At 42.5% G+C, this 24,200-nt stretch overlaps 1 protein-coding gene across 6 annotated transcripts in view; it reads left to right on the forward strand.

Moving 5' to 3' along the window:
* The window catches only part of tle2a (TLE family member 2, transcriptional corepressor a), a 47,000-nt gene that overhangs the window by 7,877 nt on the left and 14,923 nt on the right, over positions 1 to 24,200 (forward strand). For all 6 annotated transcript variants that reach the window (XM_034703665.1, XM_034703657.1, XM_034703682.1 and 3 more), the window contains 2 exons: positions 4,330 to 4,493; positions 18,629 to 18,692. In XM_034703665.1, coding sequence (XP_034559556.1) covers positions 4,330 to 4,493; positions 18,629 to 18,692 — 228 coding nt within the window. The remainder of the gene's footprint in view (positions 1 to 4,329; positions 4,494 to 18,628; positions 18,693 to 24,200) is intronic.

Below are 24,200 nucleotides of genomic sequence, written 5' to 3' on the forward strand. Positions count from 1 at the left end.
CATAAGGACATGGAAACAGCATTATTATTGGACAACATCGGGATGATTGACTTATAGAAAAAAAGGGGGAATCTTCATGTGAATAACCTCACACAAAGGAACTATAGTGTTGGAGGTTATTCCAGAGAGATCCATTTCCCTCCTTTTCGCTGAAGCCGTAGCAAAAACAGACAGAGAAGTGCTGCTTTATGCGAACCATATATTCTCATGGCCGCACAACCTTGTATAACACCGATGGCCCCATTTCAGATCCATCGGCAGATTATGTATCACTGCAGGTCAGCAGGGCCCCGGGAGGATTGAGTCCCATCTTGGCCGATTCCAGTTTATACTGATGCAGCAGCGACAGTCGTGTGCAAACACAATAAAGTGCATGTGTGCTTGTAAATATTTGTGGGGAACTACGTCTCGCGCACAACCATTGAGTGTTTGTAGTGGGCTCATGTGGGTGTGTAGTTTCATCTGTGTGTGCATGATGTTTTGAGGGTGGGGGGTTAAAGCGAGGATATGAGGTCATAGTGGTTTGGTGCTTGTGGTGTAATTAGAGGTAACTCGAATGAAAACCGGAATGATTTCCTGCAGGGAATGCCATCATGTTAATGGTCCCTTCACACCAAATTTGAATGTGTGCACGGACACTGTTGTTCTGCGCTATTACTCATTGTGCATTCTTTTGTGCATTTAAGTCATACATCTTGTTGCGTATGACCTCCGCTCGAATGCATGTGCAGAGCATACACCCTGATTTGTTTTGTAGTTGACCTTAAAGCACAGTTCTGTGGTTGCTGTTCATCTGCTTCCCACCAGTTAGCGTGCTCCAAACAATGGCCTTAGTGGATTGTTTCCTATCCTATCCCACTAAAGGGATGTGCGGTCTGATTTAAATCATTTCTGCTCCCAAAGATAACCTGTTCACGCCCTCGCTCTCATCCCCTCATCACCAGGTCCTCATTTAATCATCGCAATTGACTTAGACCTTCCAGGGCAAGATTAGTGAGGAGTCAGATTAGTGTGAACGTGTGTGGGCACGCCTTTGCATCTGATGCGATGGGGTCACTTCAGGGCTTTCCTCATTGAGCTTGTGTAATAGGTGGCTTTAAATGTCTAACTTTAGTCTATAGCTTTCTCAGTTGGTTGTCTGGAACAGGACAGATCAGTGCTGCTGGTTAGCACGCGTGGGGCCTCCCTACTGATTTTTCTAAACAGTTGAGTAATCAGATGATCTCTAATCATATCAGATAAAAGCTTTTCTCCCTAATGCGGTCCAACCTCATGCAACCCTTTCTCAGTATTACAGAACCTGACTTCATGATGGTGTGTAAGATCCAGCCTGTAATTGTGTAACCCTGATTTTCAGTCTATGTAAGCTTTATTCAAGGGCAGACAGCATGCCTCTCGTTTGCTTTTCCAGCCGGGACACGGCAGAGTGGGAGGGAATAACTTGTGTGTAGTAGGATTATAAGGTGATTTGCCAAGCCTAGATCCATTCCTAGAGGTCACCAGGCCAGCTCCATGACCTGACTTCTTGCTTTAAAGCCTGCTCAGCTGTTTGCGAGATCAGAACTTTGAGATGGACACGTGGGAGGGGTTCAAAGGAGGGAACAGGTTATGTGTGATGAGACGGGCTCTCTGGTGTGCCTGGGTTTTAGAGACAACATCAGTAACATGGGTTCAGTCTAGTCTGGTGTGAATCATAACAACAATCCAATCCAGCAGACTGGAGTTGTGTGTAAGGGTCTGAGCGTCTGAGCCAGCGGAGAGATGGTGGTTTCCTCTACCTAAAAAAAAAAGAGGGAAAATTTATCTTCTTCTTTTGACAGTAAAAAAAACCTCCACCAACTCTCCCTGGCCTCATTCCCGCATCCATTTTTGTGAGAAGATGCTCCCTCTCCTCTCACCTGTCCTCTGGCGACACCACTGTATGTCGAAAAAGAAAAACATCAAAAATTGAGAAGGAGAAGAGGGGAAGGAGAGCGATTTAGAAAAAGAAGATAGTCCTCTTTCTCTCTCCTTCCATCCTCCTATAAAATGGCCTTGGTGCTCTCTTTTTTTCACCCATGAAGAGTAATTGCTCTGTGTGTGTGTGTCCTGTGAAAGAGGAGGGGAGACTCTCTCTCTCTCTCTCTGTGTGTGTGTGTGTGTGTGTGTGTGTGTGTGTGTGTGTGTGTGTGTGTGTGTGTGTGTGTGTGTGTGTGTGTGTGTGTGTGTGTGTGTGTGTGTGTGTGTGTGTGTGTGTGTGTGTGTGTGTGTGTGTGTGTGTGTGTGTGTGTGTGTGTGTGTGCGTGTGTGTGTGTTTAATCATGGGTTTTTGTGTGAGGAAAGCAGGAGTGTGTATGTAGGAAATGTGTGTGTATATATGTGTGTTATAGCAGGTTTTTGTGTAAGGAAAAGGGGTATGTGTGTGTGTGTGTGTCTGTGTCTGACTGGGCTCTAGGAGGGGATCTGGCCGACAGATTGAGAGCAGCTTGTTAGAAAGAGGAACAATGAGGCCACAGCCCCTCTCCTATCTTCCTTTTTCTTCCCTTTCCCTCCCTTTCTTCTCCTTTCCCTTGTTCCTTTTTTCTCTTTCCACCCTCTTTTCTCTCTCCTTTTTCCTTCTCCTTTCAAAAACAGTCATTCAGTGCTCTCTATTCTTTGTGTGTAATTTCCTCACTTGCTTTTCTCACCATATTATCCCCCTCCGTTTCTTGTTTCCATCTATCACACACATTTTTTTTCCTCTAACATGTGCTCTCCATTCAAACCACTCACTTGTCTTCCTCTTTCCTGATAATGTTCCACCTGCTGAAAAACCTTAAAGCTCTTTGTCCCAGTCGATATGTCTTATGTTGTCACGTCTCTTCACTCATACGGCCATGTGTGTCTCTTTACATGTGCAGCATGCAGAACTCTATGTGCTGCTGGCACTCTCCGCTCTTGGTGTGCCAAAATGCAAAACGCCTGCTTGAAAACATTTCCCCATGGCATTCCTTTTGGAGTCTGAGTTGAGTGATGTTGTGATTAAGTCGTTCATCAAACATCATTAATGCGTGACAGACATTGTTGATGTGTGCGACATCAAGATGATTTTTTTATAATCCAAATTAATGATTACTTCTGTTATGCAGTCCTACCCACATGTTTAATTTTTTTCATCTGTTGAGCTGGGGAGCTAAACAGATTGTATATTTGGGGATACATCTGTGTTGTCCTTACCGGCTGTATTGTCTTAGAGTAACTGAGTGGAGGAAATTATTCTAAAAAGATCTAAAAGAGATCAGAGGAAAACTCTGAACCTATTTCACTGTCGAATAATGTGAGTTAAACAGAAAGGTTGAGCAACTTTTAAAAGCCCGCGGGGAGTTGGACAACATTACAGGTTAATTGTCTGAATGATTAGAATGATAAGCAATAGCTTCGCTTTGATGAATCAAAAAATCCTTCATGTCAGTGAATCAAACCTTCCTCCCTCCCTCCATCTTCCCCCTGTCTCATTACTGGTGAAAAAAAAAAAGATAATTCATCTCTTGTGACGTCTCTAGCCTCTCTTAAACTAACAGAGCAATGCTACAGCTCTGCTTTCTTGGAGGAAAACAACATTATGTTACTATCACTTAACCTCATCATCATACTTGACCATAGGGAGGCTTGTGAACCGGCTGCCCCGTTGGCCCCTGCACTCTGTTATTCTGACAGAGAGCGGTATAGACTGACAGACGGACAGCCCCCACTGCCCTGCTAGTCCGGCTCTCAGCCGTCTTTTGTCTGCCTGTCCTGCAGCATTACCCCTATGGTTGTAGTCTCCTAATTGCTCTGAACCCTGCAGAGATGGCAGACTAAGCACAGAGTTGGGAGGGGTCTTCAGCCACGATGGGATCCTTTTTTTTTCTTTCTCATTTTTCTCCCTCCAAGCTCTCTGTCTCTTTATTCCTCTCTGCTACTCAGGCTTGCAATTAAGCAAAGTGTGCTCATTTGGCTCAGAGGCTCTTGTAGCTCTCCTTTTTCCCATCCAAGTCTTGATGACCCATTCACATCTGGCTCTGCTAGCGACTACAGCCTGTCTGAAATACACAACCCCTCATGTGCAGACACAGTGCTAATGCCCACTGTTGCCTCCTGTTGTTGTTTTGTAATGTGTTGTTCAATAGAGATGTAACTTGAAAAGTGATTTTGTCTTTTTTAACACGAAATGTATCATGCATTACAGACAACACCATTACCACATGCTAGGATTTCTACACAATTTGTACTCAAATCAGTCAAAATGTGTTGTTTTATTTTATTTTCAATTGCATGATATCAATAAAAGAAATGTCAAATATCTAACACAGGTGTCTCTTCTCTTCTCAGGCACCTCTGCAGCCACCCCCGGGTTCCTCCGCCTCAGTGGTGGCCGCCGCAGCAGCTGCAGCTGCAGCAGCGTCGGGGACACCCCAGTCACTGAAACTAACCTACCCAGAAACTCTGGACCGCATCAAGGAGGAGTTTCAGTTCCTGCAAACCCAGTACCACAGGTGGGTGTTTGGAGTGCTGGTTTAACTAAGCGTTCAGACTATAGACAGCACTCTGCTTTTAAAGGGAGATGTGTTTGTTGGATGTGATGCTTCTTTTACAGCTGGAATGATTACACTGTATACAAACCAGTAAGGCTGTTTAAGGTAGTAGATCAGTACGTTTTGAAGTCGTATCAGATGCTTAAAAAACTGCACCACAGTTTGTATCACTCAGACAGCGTTTTATAACTCCAGAAAGTTATCACAGTGGCATTCTTTTAATACTGCGTACGTACATTTTGCTCCAGCTCTCAGAACATCCTACAAGGTGTGCTCTTTTGATGTGTTTGCTCCGTGCAGTATGTTTTCAGATGTCCAATGCATTGGGCTTCTGATAAATTGGACCACGTTCAACTATTTGCAGAGCGACACATCGTTTTCTTCCCCTCTCTTGTTTTCTTAAACATGAACATGCCCACACATCCACAAACACACTCCATCTCGGAGATAGTGCTAAGCTATGTGATGTTGTGACTAACTTTCTTGGCACAGTTTACTGGACCATAGGGGTTACATGCAGGCGTTTCTTTCTTTGCATATCTGTACGGTGTGCTTGATGTGTAGGAATGTGCACAGAATGCCTTTGAATGTGGGATTTGGGCTGGCTGTGTGGAGTCCCGGCTTCTCTCTCCCCTCCCTTCTGTGTTCTCGTGGCACACCTTCACAGGATCCCCAACCCCCTGCTCTGCTCCTCTCATCCCACTTTGATTTAGCCGGCCAGAATCTCCCCTACCTCCCTCCCTTTCTGTCCCACTTCAAACTTCTTTTGTGCAGCGCCCTTGTCCGCAGCCCCTCTAACCCCTGTGGCTACTGCCGAGTCCCTGAACACACAAATGCCAGTGTGTAGTTGTGTGTGTGTGTGTGTGTGGGGGGGGGGGGGGGGGTGTTCTGTAGACCTGTCTATTCTGCTCCCCATAGGCTGTGAGTCCATCAGCTTTGAGTCTGGAATCCTTGGACCCATACATGCATGTACTACATGTGAACCCCTGAAAGGACTGAAAGATAGTATGCATGCACATGTTTCACTTTATGTTGATACTTACAAACATTACTCCTTATATTTCTGATTGAGTGACTGAACAAAGACACAGATGGCCAGGCTAATTGGATGAATAAAACTCTAGAAATGTTGTTGTGGTGATGTAGCCTAGCATTTGTTAAAAATTGGAATTGGAATTCATTTATCAGGGTGACTGAGTCATAATTTGTTGATAATTTGCTCTTATCTCCGTTCCTGAGAGACAAGACTATTTATGGTTCGGTTGTTGGTTTTATCATATTCATATATGATGATGGAAATTGGCATTGAGGCTGCAGTTTAGACTTGATTCCCTTCCTTTTCTGGCCTTTTTTTTTTTTTTTCAACAACTGCGTTTCCTGCAGATTGGTGTCCAGTCCATAGACTGTATGAATAATGGACGTAGTATCCGTGACGTCACCCTTCTGTTCCTGAGCACTGTTTTGAAGCCAATCGATGACGGCAGCCATATTTGAAATGCAGAACTCAACCAGGCAGAGTTTGACGTAAAGGGGCGGAGTTTGAGCCTCCTAGCCAATAGCTATGTGTTCCCGTCCGGGAGTCAAGTCGGTCATGTCCTGATTTGGACAAAAACTCATAATCTTAATATCTTCTAGACCGTCGCGTTAGAAAAAAAATTCAACCCCTCTACAGTGTGTGCCGATAGAGAGATTACCTACATAGAGCCCAGCCGTTTTTTGAACCAGGCTGTAAACATGTTTATTAATGCTGCAAAGATCATCTTTTTTGAATTGGTGTGTATGTGGTCCGGGGTTTCTGCAGCCAGCCTCAAGCGGATTCTCAATGAACTGCAGTTTATAATACTTCCGCATGGACTTCATAGTTTGAGACCCGTGGTTGCCGCTTGGTCCAGTCCCATCAGTTTCTCCAGCACCACACTAGAGGCATTTATATCAGCTCCTGTATTATCCTGGTGTCATTTTTGATACATACCTATTCGTTCATCTAGACATGCATCTCTTAAGGTTTAAGAGTGTCTGCCCACAGAGAAAGGACAACCCAGGGTCATGAGCCTGTAACCATATCTGAAAAGTTGGTCAATAAATCTTTGAGGATCTCTGAGCGAACAACTTTTTTGAACAGGCTCTGACCTGGGCAAGTCCAGCCATTCAGTGAACATGAGTCACCCTCGGATCTGTGGGTGGAGACGGTGTGATCAGCTCCGTTGGCAGCCGTTCAACGTAACTCCTCGTGTTACAAAATACCTGGAGCATCGCCCTCTCGCCAAGCTCTGGTACTGAGAACCAGCGAGCAGGATAAACAATAAATGAATGATGAGATTAAGAACACGATTGGAAAGCAAGAGCGAGCTTGTGATTCCATTTTCATCTCTGAGTTTTGTTACCACCACATGCTGTTTAAGCAGGGCCAGGTTGCGTTTCCAGGAAAATCTTGTTTACCCATCATACCTGCTTCTGCCACTGCTAACCCTGCCCACAGGCTAGTATAAACAGCGTATTAGTCTATTGTGTTTTTGTGCCCATGACAACAGCTGGAAACTGATACTGTAACCATGGCTCATAACAATAGAAGCACTCAATATCAGAACAGGTTGAAATATCTGACGTGTTTAATCTGGCATGGAACTGTAAATTGGACTGGCTGGTTTTGCTCTCTGATAATCACTTAAGTTGTCATGGTATGTTGTAGAGACACAGCAACAAGAAACACACTGCTTCCTTTTGAACAAGCCAAATTGAAACATGTGCAACTTCAAACTGATGATTGAAGGACTGGCTGATTGTCCAATGTCAATAGATTTAAACATCCAGTCCTGATGATGAAATCACTTAGTGTTATTGTTTTCCAAATTATCAAGTACATTTTATATATAAAGCCTTTCGTGAAACTTAAAAGTTTCATTAAAGTTTAAAAGTTTTCATAAAATGACCATGTCAGATATGAGCCTCCTCATACTGCTGTTGTCAAACATGTCATGTAATTCTGCATCTTAGTTTTGGATTGTTGCCGTACAATACATTAGCAAAAAGTCTTGTTCAAACACAGATCACCTGTTGAGATAACATACTATTGAGGGTAACATGTAAAAAAAAAAGAACTACTCTAAGAAAATAGCTGGAAAAATGTAGAAAATTCACAATGAGTGAGCGGGAGGGGGTTATAGGCAAGTGGTGATGTATGAAGCCAACGCGGAAGTGTTATAAACTGCAGTTCACTTCTGCTTAATTGCGTCTGCTTAAGGCTGGCTGCAGAAACACCGGAAACCAAATACACACCAATTCCAAAAAGATTATCTTTACAGCATTAATAAACATGTTTGCAGCCTAGTTCAAAAAAAGGTTTAGGTCTGAATAGCTACTTTACATTTTTTATTACGCAACAGTTCAGAAGATATTAAGATTACAAATTTTGTCTATTTAAGGACATGACTGATTTGACTGACTGGCAGGAACACTGTAGCTGTTGGCGAGGAGGCTCAAAGCCCGCCTCTTCACCTCACACTAGCTTGACAGAAGTTAGGTTGCGTTCAATATTTCCAATATGGCGTCCAGCCGATGATTGGCTTCAAAACAGCGCTTCAGAAACAGATGGATGACATCACGGATACTACGTCCATTATTTATACAGTCTAAGGTTACAGGACATTTATGGTCAGTACACGAACTGCGTGAACGCCATGCTCGTAATGAAGCCCTTTCCTGCCTGCTATGATGTCTTTTTCCACTGTTTCAATGTGTCTGTTTACACATAGCTTTATATAAAGTCAAAAGCAGTTATCATAATGTCAGACTCTGTTTCACTTACCACCTAATATATCTTAGAAACACAACATGGTTATTTCCACATGGGTTTGTACACCCTGTCTTGCCTCCTGACCCACAGAGAGAGCCTCACATTGGATCATGTTTGAAATAAGAATACTGGAAGAAAAAAAACATATAAGGAGTGTTTGTAAAAAAGGGCTTATGTTCAAACAGGCCATTAATTAAATGGATTGGAGAGTCTGAATGTGAAGTAATTTAAAAAGTGTTTGAATACTTTCCATAAAACTGATTGCATGAAGATGAAACATGGATCGATTTTATTATATTTCACCCGTAGCTCTTAATCTGGCGTTTTGTGTTTGTGTGTATTGTGATTGCCAAGGAGCCCAGACATGCAGGCCATCTCCTCAAGTTATCAATTAACATTACAAGCTGCAAAGCAGGCCCACAGCACTTTCCATAGCAGTGCATCACTTTTAAGCTATTTGAGGACACTTTGTTTCCCGATGTCGACCGAAATAGATAAAGTCCGTTAGTGTCAGTTTGGAAAGGTCCAGCCCGATAGCAGTCAGTGGAATTAACTGTATCCTTATTTAGCCGTACAACGAACTGGCCAAAGCTCTGATCACATCTGATTGCAGGCACCTTAATGTAATCAGAGCCACTTGTGTACTATTAACGCTGTCGGGAATACATGACCTGAGCACCCACAGAGCAAGAACCAGACACACTGACACACTCCCAATCTGATGCATGTGCTTAACACACACTTATACACATGTAAGTCCCCAATTATCTTCACACACAAATAGCAGTTGTCCAGAAATAGCGGGGCTTAGTTGTGTGTATTCTGTCTGCAGAGAAGGTGGCTGGATTCTGATGGATGTTGGATTAGACGGCAGGAAAGAGACGGAGGGAAGGGATTAGTAGTGCTGAGCTGTGTGTGTGTGTGTGTGTGTGTGTGTGTGTGTGTGTGTGTGTGTGTGTGTGTGTGTGTGTGTGTGTGTGTGTGTGTGTGTGTGTGTGTGTGTGTGTGTGTGTGTGTGTGTGTGTGTGTGTGTGTGTGTGTGTGTGTGTGTGTGTGTGTGCGTGCGCGCACAGGAGGATGAATGGGTGGGTGGCAGGCTGCGTTTCTAAATTTGTGTGTTGCTCGTTGGATTTGGTGGCATGTTTGCGAGGGGTATGAAGGATGAGAAGGATACCAAGAAAGCTAAAGAAAGGGAAGGGTTAATTAATTAAAGGGTCATTGGTTGGTCAGCTGTTTTGTGTGTGTGTTTGTGTATGTGTGTGTTAACTATCTAAACAGGCTGTAATCAGCAGACTGAGGGGAGGTGGGAGGAGCTGCTGACACAGAGCTCTCATTACTGTAATTCTCTTTCTATAAACACACACACACACACACACACACACACACACACACACACACACACACACACACACACACACACGCAGCCATAGATCACTCATAATGCTGTGTGTGCGCATGTTTGAGTGTGTGAGTGTGGTCTGCACGAGAAGATGAGCTCTTTTGCCACTAACAGGCTGCCACTCATCACTTATGAGCCCCTCCACCCCACTCTGCCCTCATACTACACAGCAGACGTGGATGCTACCACACATACTCTGAGCGTGTGTGTGTCATTTATGAAACACCCCACTGGTTCTTCTCCATAAGTTTCTTTTTCACTGGGACAAAAAGAAGTGACTGAAGGAGTTACATCTGGCCAGTATTACTACAGAGATATTGTCTGACCTCACACATGGATATCTGTGGTCACAGGTTTATCTCTGCTGTCATTACTCACACAAGTGACGAATAAATGCATCCGTCAGAGCATGCTCAGACTCTAGAAGTTTAAGGTCGATTCATCACAGATTCAGCCTCCTAACAATCAGATGGAAAATATGGCTCAGGTCTTTGGATGTTCAGCCTAGATTATTTGGTTCTGTGAGGACAGACATATCCAGTCTAAAACCTCCAGCTTGCAGACTCATCCCAAAGCCCTGTAATATTTATTGTTTTTTAAAATATGACTGCAGTGTTTGACTTTGAGGATAAAATATTGGAATCATTAAGTCATTGCTTTCCAAGAAGGACCAATGAGCCAGCCAATGAGAGCTAGGCGGAGGTAATTCTAAGGACATTCTACCACCTGATGCCAACACCAGCTAGTGTAATGCTGTCACCGTTACTATTGGGTTATAACCAGGCGGCAACCTCTGGTCTAAAAATATTAGTCTAATGTGGAAGTGCTAAAAACTGCAGTTCATCAAGTGTCCGCTTGAGGCTGGCTCCGGAAGTACCGGAAACCACATACACACCAATTAAAAAAAACGATCTTTACAGCAGAAATGAACATGTTTACAGCCTGGTACAAAAGACAAGTGTAGTCTGGATAGCTCATTACTCGATCGGCACACACTGTACGGGGGTTGAATGTTTTTTTCTGACGCAGCAATTTCGAAGATATTGAGATTACGAGTCTTCCAATGAGAGGCACAGCTGACTTGATTGACAGGCGAGAACACTGTAGCTGTTGGCTAGGAGGCTCAAAGCCCGCCTCTTGACCTCCCAATCGCTTGACAGCAGCAATATGGCTGCCAACTATGATTGGCCTCAAAACAGGACTTCAGAAACAGATGGGTGACGTCACAGATCCTACGTCCATATTTTATACAGTCTATGGTAATATCTAGCGTCCAATTTCATTTGAAGAAAACTAGTGTTGACTCTGTCGTACTTTGTCTCCTACAGACTTCTAAAGCTTTTCATTTGGTATGTTGTCACCGTAGAGCTTTTTCAAAGTGTAGTCAGTGGTATTCAATACCATTTTCATCCCCATGAGACATGCCCGTTGATCAAAGTTAAGTGTGCTCAGACTAAAGGTCTGGAGGAGGCTAAGGTATTTAGCATCTCTAGAAGTCATGTCTCTGGATATTTGTGTTGGGATATAATCATATAATTAGATAGCCATGTATCCTCTTTGTTAACTGCCATCACTCATCACATCATTAAATAATATTTACTTTGGGGAGTTTTGACTGTTTGTCGTTAGTGTGTGGTGTCATTTGCATTTTGTGTGTGTGTGTGTGTGTGTGTGTGTGTGTGTGTGTGTGTGTGTGTGTGTGTGTGTGTGTGTGTGTGTGTGTGTGTGTGTGTGTGTGTGTGTGTGTGTGTGTGTGTGTGTGTGTGTGTGTGTGTGTGTGTGTGTGTGTGTGTGTGTGTGTGTGTGTGTGAGAGAAAGAGCAGTCCTTGCAGTGAGTCTGGCAGCAGAGACGAGTACAGTTGGACTGCTATTGTGTGACAAGATCCCAGCTTTGTTTTTGAGTGTGTGTGTGACGGTGTGTGTATTTGCTCTTCTACACACCCCTGAGAGCTGATGAAAGAGCACACAGGCGAGCTGGGTGGGTCCCCTGTGTGTATGTTTGTGAGTGTGTGTGTGTTTGAAGAAAGCGGCAGAAGGGTTTTTCCAGTGGAGCAGAGAGGAAAGGTTGATCAATAGTTAATGTGATGTAAAGTGAACAGTCGCACACCTGGAGGCTGCAGGGCTAAATGCTCCTGACACTGTAAAGGCACGACACCGGTGCACTCACTGTACACAGCTCTCATCAGTGTGTGTGTGTGTATGTGTGTGTGTGTGAGAGTTAGAGAGCTCTTCGCTGGCTGCTGGATGTGTGTTTGTGCAGCACTTGTGTCAGTTATGATGCTTGTTTGCCAAGACGACGACGGGCTCCAGACTGCAGAACAAGTGATGGAGGAGCCAGACCTGCTAGCAGCATGTCAGGATTAATAAGGATCAGGAGGTTTAGTGCCTGGAAATGTTTGCTTATTTAAAATGTCCATGCATCATGTTGTGGTATTTATTAGGATGTATGCTGTTGTAAAGCAATGAATCTATCAGTCCTTTTGCATTTATAAATGAATTTACAGGAGGTGAATTGGACACATTTTTTGTAATCATTTAGTTCTCTCTTTTTAGTCCTGTTTAATATCATTAAAATCATTCCAATATCGTTTCATGTGAGTCAGGCAAACCAACATGTCTCAGAGGGCTCCAGGAACTTTTTGGCTTTTTTTATTTATTTTTTTTAACATTCATTAAATGTTTAATGACTATAAGGCAGATTAATTGACGATGAAAACCACCCTTAGTCGCAGCTTAGTACTAAGACCAACCAAAGAAAATATAAACATGAGCAGAAATAAAAACCTATTCTACTTCAGCTGATACAAAAACATTCCTAATTTACAGTTTTCTGTCAGATTGTGCCTTAGCAAAATCTATAAATGGTCTAAAGTAGAGATAGATCGATATGTTTTTTTCAGGGCCAATACCGATACCGATTATTAGTAGTCAAGGAGGCCAATAACCAATATTTGGAGCTGATATTCATTTGCAGCAAAAGGGAAAATATTGTCGTCAAAATGTTGAATAATACAAACTCCAACACTTCACTGCGTTTAAATGCCTTTAAGCATGTGTTTATTAAACAGCTTTTCAGATTTGCAACATGTTAAAGTTTTTTTTTATCTTAGACAATAGACATCTTTGTTTTAAAATTTTTTGAGTGGGGTTGTAGGAGTTTTAAATCACTAGTAGTTGTAGGGGCCACAATGGATGCTGCTCAGCTCGTCCCCAGTGATGAGAAACTGCAGGAGAAATGAGCCAAAATAACCCAGTTTTTAATTGATCTCTTATCGGCCGTCGGATTAAAAAAAAAAAAGGCTGATATGCGACAAAATGCCAAATATCGGCCCCGGAAATCAGCCCGGTCGATAATCCGTCTATCCCTAGTCTAAAGAACCTCAAAAGGTTATTATAATGAGGAATAAATGATAAAATACAAGTTATAAACCCAATTCCCAAAAAGTTGGGAGGTTGTATTGAACTCTATACCTTATTGAAAAGAGAGGAAAGACAGCATATCAAATGTTTAGCTTATTTTATATTTGATGCCAGCAACAGGTTTCCAAACTGTTCGAGACAACAAAACACTGAAGATGGTGTGTAATGCCAGAGGAAACACCAGGAGTAATATCCCCTAATATTAATATCGTCCAAGAGCTGCTTACTTATTAACTTAACCTGCAACAGGTTAGTAATATGACTCGGTATAAAAAGAGGCACTCTAGAGAGCTCTTCCAGAAGTTAGAACGAGAACAGGTTTACCCCTCTGTGAGAGACTTGGCGAGGTGTTGTTCAGCAATTTCAGAATAATGTTCCCGAGTGTAAAATTGCAAGGAAATAGAGGATTCCATCAACTACGGTAAAAAATATCATTAAACGATTCAGAGAGTCTGGAGAAATGTCTTTACAAAAGGGACAAGGCTAATAACTGATATTGGATAGCGGTGACTACAGCCCCTGAGGTAGCACTTCAAGACAGACTTGACTCTGCAGTGGAAGTCACTGCATTGACTCAAAATTACATCCAAATGTATGTCCTATCAGCTGGTACCCACACATTTAATGATGCTCTGTTTCCACAGTCCTTCTCTCTTTGATTTGATGCAAATTTAAAACAAAGAAAATCTCTGTTCTCTTGAATTCCATCTCTGTAAACACAGTTAAAATATTCTGCCAACAACCAGTAGCATCCCACATGTTATTTATGGATAACGAAACTATGAAGCTGTCTTTGTTTCTTTCAGTGAAATAATCAATAATGGAGTTATGAAAGTACAACATCGTTAAGCAAACAAAACAGAGCAAAAGAAAGAGTTGACATTTTTACAATACCCAGTAGCCTGTTTCAAACGCGCAGACTAAAAAGACAGTGGGCACATTTCTACAAAGTGCACCATCTTAATTAGACGCTTCACTCTCTACAGGCTTCTGTTAGAGTGTGTTTGTGTGTGAGTGTGTTCAAACCTTTGTTTATGCTGCAGATTTCTGTGTATAAGTGGATGCACAGACATTATGTGTGTTTGCCTTTTTTTGTGACTACATACATGCAGTGTATGTTATTTTTGTGTATGCTTGTTCAGTGTGTAAGAGAACATGCACACATACACAAAATTGCTTCGTGTGTGTGCGTGTGTGCGTGTGCGTGTGTGCATGTGTGTGCTGCACTGACAGAGCCGTCTGAAGGCTGGCAGGCTGCAGATTTGTAGCGCATTCGGATGATCATCTTATCTCCTGTCACCGCCAGTGAAAGATTGGAGGAACCGAGCCCACCGTGGCTCACACACACACACGTGCACACACACATGCACTCAAAGTCATATCTCCTTTTTTCTTGCTGATTTTTTTCTTTCTTGCTCAGTCAATCTTGTTTTTCTCTCTCTGTGTTGCTGTGTCTTTCCTCTCCCTCCCTCTCTCTCTCACAGTAAATGGTGCTGAGCCAAACACTAATTATTACAGGCAATCATTTCGACATGAAATACCCACTTCCTGCTCACCGCTCTCCTCCCCTCACTCCCTCATTTTCTTCCCTCGTCCAACTCTTTTATGCTCCTACAATCACATAATGGCACACATACACACACACACACACATACACATACACACACTCACGCACAAACACACACAGTAATTTCATTCCTTGAAGTCCATTTTGCAGGGAATGGTTATTTCTTTCTGAGTGCGACCTTGGGGTCTTTTTCTGTAAGCACAAGTGTCCGCCTGCACGCTGTCTATGTGTGTCCGTGTTTGTGTGTGTGTGTGTTTGTGTCTGTGTATGTGTTCTGCAACCTTGTAGGGCTTTTGTGCAATTTCTGGAGCACTGTGCCAACAACAGAGGGCTGATTTTACGGGTAAGGAGATATTGATTTTTGTCCCCTGACTCTCTGCTGCTCATTTGCCAAATTGAAATCTGATGAGCCAAAGAGGTTTTGTTTATGTGGCATTCAGACCACAAATGGTCGTTTTTCAAGCATCTTGAACCACAGGGAGGGCCTGACCAGCTGTGAATTGAAAACAGTGTAGGACACTATACATTTAGGAACTACAAGTTGTCAATTGATCAGCTGGTTTACAAAAAGTGTTTCTTGTGTGCATTTTGGTCTATTTTCGCTTTACTGTAAACGTCTGAGCCATGCTTTGAATGAATCAATCACATTATATATTTTTATATATACTCATAAAACTAGTTCACTCAGGCATCTCACATTGTATTGGTTGAAACCTTATTGCAGCAGCAGACTGTTTGTATTTGGCTTCTAGGCCTTGACCTTAGCACTCCTCACAGATTAATTTTACAAGCAGAAATGGAGGAGTGATGAGATAATATCAGAAGCCCTCAAGCTGGAGCCTGCAGGTGCTGGCCGGATGCTGGGGCTAAAAGTTGAAGCAAGAACAGGTGCAGATAGAGGAAGAATCCAGAAGTCTTGCAGTGTAAATACACTGACAAATTGGGAGGGTCCACCTTTAAAGTGATTTTGAGAATGACACGTTGCTAATGTAAAATCAGCTGGATCCAGTTAAAGCTGGGGTTGGTAGTCAGATTAAGATACACTTTTTGTTATACTGGTTAAAATGATCTTTATGTCTTTATGGCAATCAATACATAATGTGTTTTTAAAAAAGAGTGAAAAAAAGCTGCTATCTACAGCCGGAGTAAACCTGGGAAAACACCAACCAATCCCTGCCATCAGGAGCCAAAATATGAAACCAATCAAATCCTGTCCTGCCGTTCTGCCCGCCTCCTGCTCGTACATTTCATGTTTGTTTGTGTTTTTAACTTTCACTTTGATAATGTTTTGGTGTTTTCTTACCACTGAGTAAGACATGAGTTGACGTAGGGTTAGACAGAGTCCTGAGGAAAAGCTACATTCAAATTCTTGCTAGTTTTCTGTGACCACCAACCCTAGCTTTAAGCTCACAGGCGTTGCTCCATTTGTCAAAATTCTCTGGTTGCAGCTCCTAAAAAAGGGAGGACTCTATGCTTGTTTCTGCTTTATAAGAACTTAATTTGGACTGTGTGCCAGAAACAAAAAATTCAAAGTATCATCATTGTTGTCACCAATTCAAGTTGCCATCTAGATTTTGTTAGTGTAGTCCTCTCTTGAAGGAACCTATGTCAATAAGGTTGATTCAGGAGTGTCTTTGGACCCACTTCAACAAAAGCTCAAAACAGCCGAACAGTTTTATAGTTTGTCTTCATCTGATCGTTTATTTGGGAAGTGATGGTTTCTCTGAGATTACACCTGTTTTTTCAAGTTTCATCGCCAAAATTCAGTTTAAAAAAAGAAAGAAAAGAACATCTTGTGGATAGTCTCTGATCTCTTCTCTCCGTTTGGCAAAGTTAACTGTTTACTTGGAAGTTTGCCAAGTCTCTCAGGCGAACCACCGCTACTGAGTGATGGATGCCACTTGTGATTTCAGACACAAAACCCTGTTCATTTGAGCAAATATTGCTGCATATGTAAGAGCTCTAATCAGCGGGCGCAGGGGTCAATGACCTGAGTTTAGACCTGCTGGACAAACAATGGTTCATCAGCTGATGTTTATTATACTGAAATCTGTCACAATGATGTTATTTTCAGGAAGAAATTAATCATTATAGTGATATCAGCAGTTCATTTTGAATTCAGTAACTCACAACAATCACTTGTTATCTGTGGACCAATCAAAAATTGTTTTTATGTTGTTTCTGTGTCTTATAGTGTGCGTGTCAGGACATTGTTTTTCTGCTCCAAGCTCATCCTAAGTTTATGTTGTGATGAACACGCTAGCAGTCGCGCACACACACACACACACACACACACACACACACACACACACACACACACACACACACTCACACACACACACACTCACACTCACACTCACACAGATACAGACACACACACACAGATACAGACACACAGATACAGACACACACAGTCACATTAGTCCTCAGCCCAGCTGTGAGTGACTTCTGCCGAGAGGCAATTCCACTGTAATAAAATCCATAGGGTGGGGGGAGTTTAATCCTCACTAACCCCCCCCCCCCCTCCATCCCTCCACCTCCCCACCCCCCACTCTTCATCCTGCCCCTCTCCCTCTCCTCCTCCCTCATCCCTCTCCTCCTCAACTGGCTGCCGATGATAAATGAGTCAATTATGTGTGTGTGTGCACGCGGCGCTGGAGAAGGCGAGCGGATGGGGCCGTTATTACCTGTTGCGGCCGGGGGTAATGTTGCAGTATTAATCATATTCTAATTTTCCTCCACCAAATGACCCCCACATCACCAACACTACACACCCTCCATCCGCCTCCAAAATCCCACCTCACTGCACCTCACCACTCCAGTCCCCCCCGCCATCAATATATCTGCCGCCTGCAAACAAGTCTGCATAAACTGCCAGAGGCCTGAAACACACTGCGTCCCAGGGGAGGTGGGGAAAGGGAGAAGGAGGGAGACTTGCAGAGGTAACAGGGGAGGTGTTGATACACACATAGTTAGATATGGAGGTCTGTGTCTGTGTGTGTCTGTGTGTGTGTGTGTGTGTGTGTGTGTGTGTGTGTGTGTGTGTGTGTGTGTGTGTGTGTGTGTGTGTGTGTGTGTGTGTGTGTGTGTGTGTGTGTGTGTGTGTGTGTGTGTGTGTGTGTGTGAGTGTGCATGGGTTTGCAAATTCAGCCATCAGCGTTATCCAGTTTTAGAGGACACCAGGGACAGTTTGGGGAGTGAGGAGAGACAGGCAGACACAGAGGACAAACAGAGTTATAGGACACATGGGAAAGAGGTGTTTGGCTGTCAGTTGCTTGTGTGTGCATGTGCGTGCATGCATGCTGACATGCTGACAGACTGAGCAACAGACATAGGTTGTGTCCCGAGCATAAAAAAAAGGAAGGCAGATTTATTACATTTTGGGACAGAATTGGCCCCTCTGACCCACTTAAAGCGACTTCAGTGAAAGTCGGCAAAGTGTGCTGTCGAAGGTGAAAGAGGGGGAGCGGCAGACCGACAGACAGAGAGACAGAGCGGCTGGTAATTGGGGAAGCAACAAAATGAGGAGGAGGAGTGGAGGGCACCGGATTAGATTGAAAATTGTCCAGAGAGAGGAAGAGAGAGAGAGAGGAAGAGAGGAAGAGAGGAAGAGAGACACCTTGGATGTGCCTGCCTGCAGTCTTGGCTGCGTTTCAGGCTCTGAGCGTGACTTCGTCTATTTCTGATCTGCTCGGAGGTGATAATGGGCTGTCAGCACCCCAGTCACCCTGCTCCCCCCTCCCCCGCTGAGTGTGAGAGAGCGGGGAGGGGTAGGAGAGAAGGGGGTGACAAAGAGAGCGAGGGTGTGAGCAGTAATTTGTTGTCATGTTGCTAATTGCACTGTGTATTTAAATTCTGGATATGATACACATTCAAACTCACTGACTTTCTTTTCGCTCTCTTCTCTTTTGTTGCAGTTTGAAACTGGAATGTGAAAAGCTGGCTACAGAGAAGACAGAGATCCAGAGACACTATGTTATGGTGAGACACACACACGCACACACGCACAAAAACACACAGGCAGGCGCACACACTCACACAGGCCATGCCTCTCCACATTCACTCATAACAAGTGTCGGTGCCAAGTCCGCCAATCCCTTTCATCTGCTTACAGCTGCCAAACAACACCCACCAAAAACCACATGCGAGACCACACACACACACACGCACGCACGCACGCACACACACACACACACACACACACACACACACATACACACACACCATATTATAGAACTGCAGAATAAACAGCACTTACATGGGCGTGTAATCCTGTTTCTGCTCTTTGTGGGTGTTTTTTTTTGTTATGTCTCAGATATACACTGCAGACTTTACTGCTGATGTGTGTCCACATTTCTCTTTGGCAGCATAAAGAACCTTAAACAGTCTTTATTGCCATCCTACCTCATTTTATTTGAGCACCTATTTGCTAAAAGCTGGCATCTAATGTCTGATTCCACTACTACGCTTTAACATCTCTTACCACATTGGTCGTCGTTTACATTAGTGATGCACAGATCGGGAAAATCAGGGTACATATCTATACCAATACTAATGTCTTGCTTTGCTTTTTCATGAGTCTGTTTTTTAAATTATGTATTTAAAGTGTTGCTCACAGTGCGCCCTCTTAAGAGGTCTTACAAGCTGCATGTGTTTGTTCTCTCTCAGGTACAGTGTAATACTCCCAAACTGCTGACAATTTCTGTCATGTTAGTTTGACCATAAAAACAAATCAGTTTGTCCAACAGCTGACTTCTTCTGCCTGATTAAAACCTCCTCTGAATCAGCAGTTAGGCACACTAGCCTACCAGCAGTATAATGATGCAAAACTGCAGGAAAACATCACTTACTGACATCACTGCATCTGCCAAAGACAAAGTATGAGTCGATGATGTTCAACCCTTACATCGCTACATCCCTAATTCAAAATCTACTGTATTGTTCAGAAACGAAGGTATTCAATCCGTTATAGAACAAAGGATTCAAACAATAACTCTCGTCTTTGTGTACCTGCGTTTTTTTGCAGCTGCATTGATGAAATAAAGGACAAATGATCACAGTTCATTCTTTGTAGCTTTTGTGTTTGATGGAGCCTTTTCTCTGATTTGTTTTCAAGCCGTTACAAAACAATTAATGAAGAGACATAAAAGCAAAGTTTTGATAATTTTCTGAACAGTATCTGTGTTGTATTCATGGCTGTTGGAGTCAGCAGCTGAAAGGTAACCTGTGGAGCGTTCTGTCGGACAGAGTTTCATCTGATCTCTACCAGAGCCGAGGCGATCAATCAAATATTTAAGTGTCATCCTTCTAGGCAAGGCAAGGCAAGTTTATTTATAAAGCACCATTCATACAAAGAGCAATTCAAAGTGCTTTACAGAGTTAAAAACAAAAACCAGAACAGTAACGATCAACAAAAACATACAGCAAACACTTCGAACATTTACATTTTATATACAGCCAGTTATGTTTGATCTACTCTCTGTACTTATGTAACTTAACTTACATAGTAAATAGTGTTGGGTATTATTATTCATTTAAATTAGGAGGGATTATTATAAATAATCAGCCCCCTTCGCTGCTCTGAAGTTCGTACCTTGCTGAGTCTTACTGTCCCGCCGGACAAAGAATCACAACTGATCTTGTCTTAACTGAAATTAACCCTTTAATTATTCGATTCATCCCAGAACTTCTTCCCAAGGATTAAGACTCACACATCGAATCTTTTCTGTTCTAGCAACTGTTTCTATAGATATTTATTTGAGACCCTTAAAAGTTCTGACTGTTACTGGTGGTACTGGTACCTTAATGTGTAACTTTGGCCTTTAAAAATCAAATGATGAATTAGTTCATGAAGACAAGGATTGAGTAATTAGTGGTGAGAATAGTCCTAACAGCTTATATAAGCAGCTTGGTGTTGTTTTTTTGACTGCAGTGTCACTGTTCTGTCTCAGAGGTTAGTGTGGTCAGTCTGTATGCTCTCTGCATACAGAAACATGCAGCAGTCTGAATATTAGCTTCTTAAGAATGCAAGATTAGCAGTGTGTTTCCTTGATCAAGTAAAGGCTATAACTCTTTGTCTTTATTTGTTTTTATGTCTGCAAACCACCAGCTTAGCCTTACCTGTGATCAAAAAAACACAACCACAGCTGACTTCAAGCAGGCTGCCAATAGAAAACTAAAAACTATGTGGCAATCTTGGCACAGAGCGAGGACTTGTGGGGGGATTGAAGTCTTAGCAGTGGGGCGAAGGGGGGTTAGTTGGCATCGAGCACAGGCCAGGTCTCCTCTCCTGGCTGATGATTTGGGTTTGGATGAGTTTGGATGTTGCTAAGCAACAGGCAAAACTTGGCACAGCGGCTGCCGAGCAGAGCTGCCAGCTGCCAGGAAAGGCGTCTTTTATGGTGGCAAACAAACGCACACACACACACACACACACACACACACACACACACACACACACACACACACACACACACACACACACACACACACACACACACACAGAAAGAGGAGCAAACACACACTCAGAGAGAAAACATTCACACAGAGCGCATATATACACATGCCTACATAGTTGCAGGCTACAACCACACACACCTGCACGCACGCACGCACGCACATGCGCGCGCACACACACACACACACACACACGCACACACACACACACACACACACGCTTTGCTAACTGCCAGGAAAGATGTCTGGAGAGAGAGGACCCCTGCCATCTCCTCTCCCATCCTGCCAGCCTGTTCTGGCTGCCTAACTGCCAATCTCCACTCTCCACAAGCAGTCACACTGAAAAGCAAATGTCAGCCTGTCACTTTCGGAGGCATCTGACTTTAAAATGTTCCCTCCTTCATCCATCTCTGAAGGTGGAGAGAGAGGGAGACAGAGCGGAAAAGAGAGATCCTCACCTGTCTCTCTCTCTCTCTCTCTCTCTCTCTCTCTCTCTCTCTCTCTGGCATTCACTTCCTCCTGTGTTCCTCGCAGCTCTTTGTACATTCGGGTAAAAGTCAGGGTCAAATAGCTCACATTAGACAAGATTATTGCAATAGACTGTCACCTTCCTCTGCCCTGCCACAATTTTGCTGCCTCGCGTCTGATTTCTGGCTTTGCTTCAGGGTCATTTTAGTGCCATTGACTTTCAGCCGAGCCAAGGTGAAATTAGCAGCGTTGTACTTTTTTTTATGGCCACTTCAGGGTGCACATACAAGGGCTGCTATCATCAGAAGCTGGAAGGAGAGGAAGAGAGTGAGTGGCTCAAGCCTCACACTGCAGAAAACAACATCTAGATTCCCAATTTCTGTCTATACAACATCAAAAATAAGTTATTGCAATATACATTATGAGTCACTCATCGTCGTGGTGTTTTTTCTCACAGCAAGACTTAGTACATTATTTTTCTTGTTTTTCCTTTTCAAGCCCAAACGGAAAAAGGGTTGGGGATACTATTTTTTGTTATCTCCAACAAATCCCCAAAAATGTCACAAACAACAATATGTTAGTCTGACTTTTAATACTTTCTGACTTCCCCGTCTGCAGCACTCAGCCCCGTAAGCCTCTTCAGTTCTACTGAGGACGTTAATCTTCCAAAAACAGGTCACAAACATAAAGTTTTGTTTCTAAAAAAAGGTTGAGTTATGTCCTCAAACAGCAGGGCACACATGGCTTTTCTAGAAACTCTGAACAAACAGGAGGAAATGTATTTTTGACCAGTCTGAGCTACAGATTTGTACAGCTTTGATGTTCTAGTAGGTATTTTAAGCAGTATGTACATACAATTGACTGCAGGGATCATTTATTGTTGACATTAGGCTCTTAAGGAATTTCTATCAAAACATAAAAAAACCAAAATTGAATCACACCAACTTGGCTTTTGTTATTTTACTTCATTATTATTATTATTATTATTATTATTATTATTATTATTATTATTATTATTATTATTATTATTATTATTATTATTATTATTATTATTATTATTATTATGTAGCGCCTGACTTTTAAAAAAGGTTTTCTAGATGAGATAAAACTTCAAAGCTCAACTTTATAAGCTCAAGACAAGGAAGACATTCAGTAAATGGTCGATCGGCTGAGAGTTGAATCGGCAACCTCTGCAACGGGGACTATAGCCACCATACGTGGGACGCTTAGACTGCTAGGCCACCAGTGCGTGATATTGATCAGTTTTTGGGACCTGTTAGGCTGTGTATCGATTCAACTTTCAAGTTTTTATTACATATAGAAGACACCGTCTGTGGACAATGTTGTAACTTTACTTACATTAATATCTAATATATATAAATAATCACAAACTCAGTCTTTCGAAATACAATGTTTCCCGATTGAACATCGTAAGTCATTTGAATTAATCATCTATATAATCTTAATGTATTCATTGATTCTTTTTTCAATTTTAGACCCCAAGTGCCATCCATATGTTGCGTCTAATCTGTAGCACAGCCACCTGCCACTAGCCAGATCTGTATGGAGAGAATATTGTGTCTTTAATATGCAATCAAAAATAATGGATTTGAGAACAAAAAACAATTTTGCAAACAAAATTATGATTTGAAAAATATGAAATAATGCTATGAATAAAGGAAATATATTTGTGATTAAAAATGTATCTTTATAAATCCACTCTTTTTTTGTTACAAACAAAATTATTATTCTCACGAACCACATTCATTTGCGTTTCCAGTTTTTGCGTTTGCGTTTCCAGTTTTTGCGTTTGCGTTTCTACATAACTGTCATGGGCGGGACCTCCCCTGAGAGATGCAAGAAGCCTCCTGATTGGTCAGTCTCACTCAGAGAGACGGTGTGACAACTTCCGCCCCAACAAGTTGTTGCCGCGAAGGGAGACAAGTGTAACCTTAATAGCACCAATAAGACAGAAAATAGACAGGTATGTTACGCAAAACGTACCTGTTTCTCGATGTTGATATGTCTCCCTTCGCGGCAACAACTTGTTGGGGCGGAAGTTGTCACACCGTCTCTCTGAGTGAGACTGTCCAATCAGGAGGCTTCTTGCATCTCTCAGGGGAGGTCCCGCCCATGACAGTTATGTAGAAACGCAAACGCAAAAACTGGAAATGCAAACGCAAAAACTGGAAACGCAAACGAATCTGTGGTTCGTGAGAATAATAATTTTGTTTGTAACAAAAAAAGAGTGGATTTATAAAGATACATTTTTAATCACAAATATATTTCCTTTATTCATAGCATTATTTCATATTTTTCAAATCATAATTTTGTTTGCAAAATTGTTTTTTGTTCTCAAATCCATTATTTTTGATTGCATATTAAAGACACAATATTCTCTCCATAGATCTGTAGGTCCTGTGAATGGATATTGCAATGATGCTATAATGCTTTACTACCTGGGTGTAAACAAGCACAGATGACAGGTGTCATCTCAAAGCACATAGCGGTTTGGCAGCGTTTTGAAAAGCATTTCTAGAAAATGGAGATCCTGTTGTATGTACG

This window comes from Notolabrus celidotus, chromosome 2, assembly GCF_009762535.1.
Source record: "Notolabrus celidotus isolate fNotCel1 chromosome 2, fNotCel1.pri, whole genome shotgun sequence".
In the NCBI taxonomy this organism is placed as follows: Eukaryota; Metazoa; Chordata; class Actinopteri; order Labriformes; family Labridae; genus Notolabrus; species Notolabrus celidotus.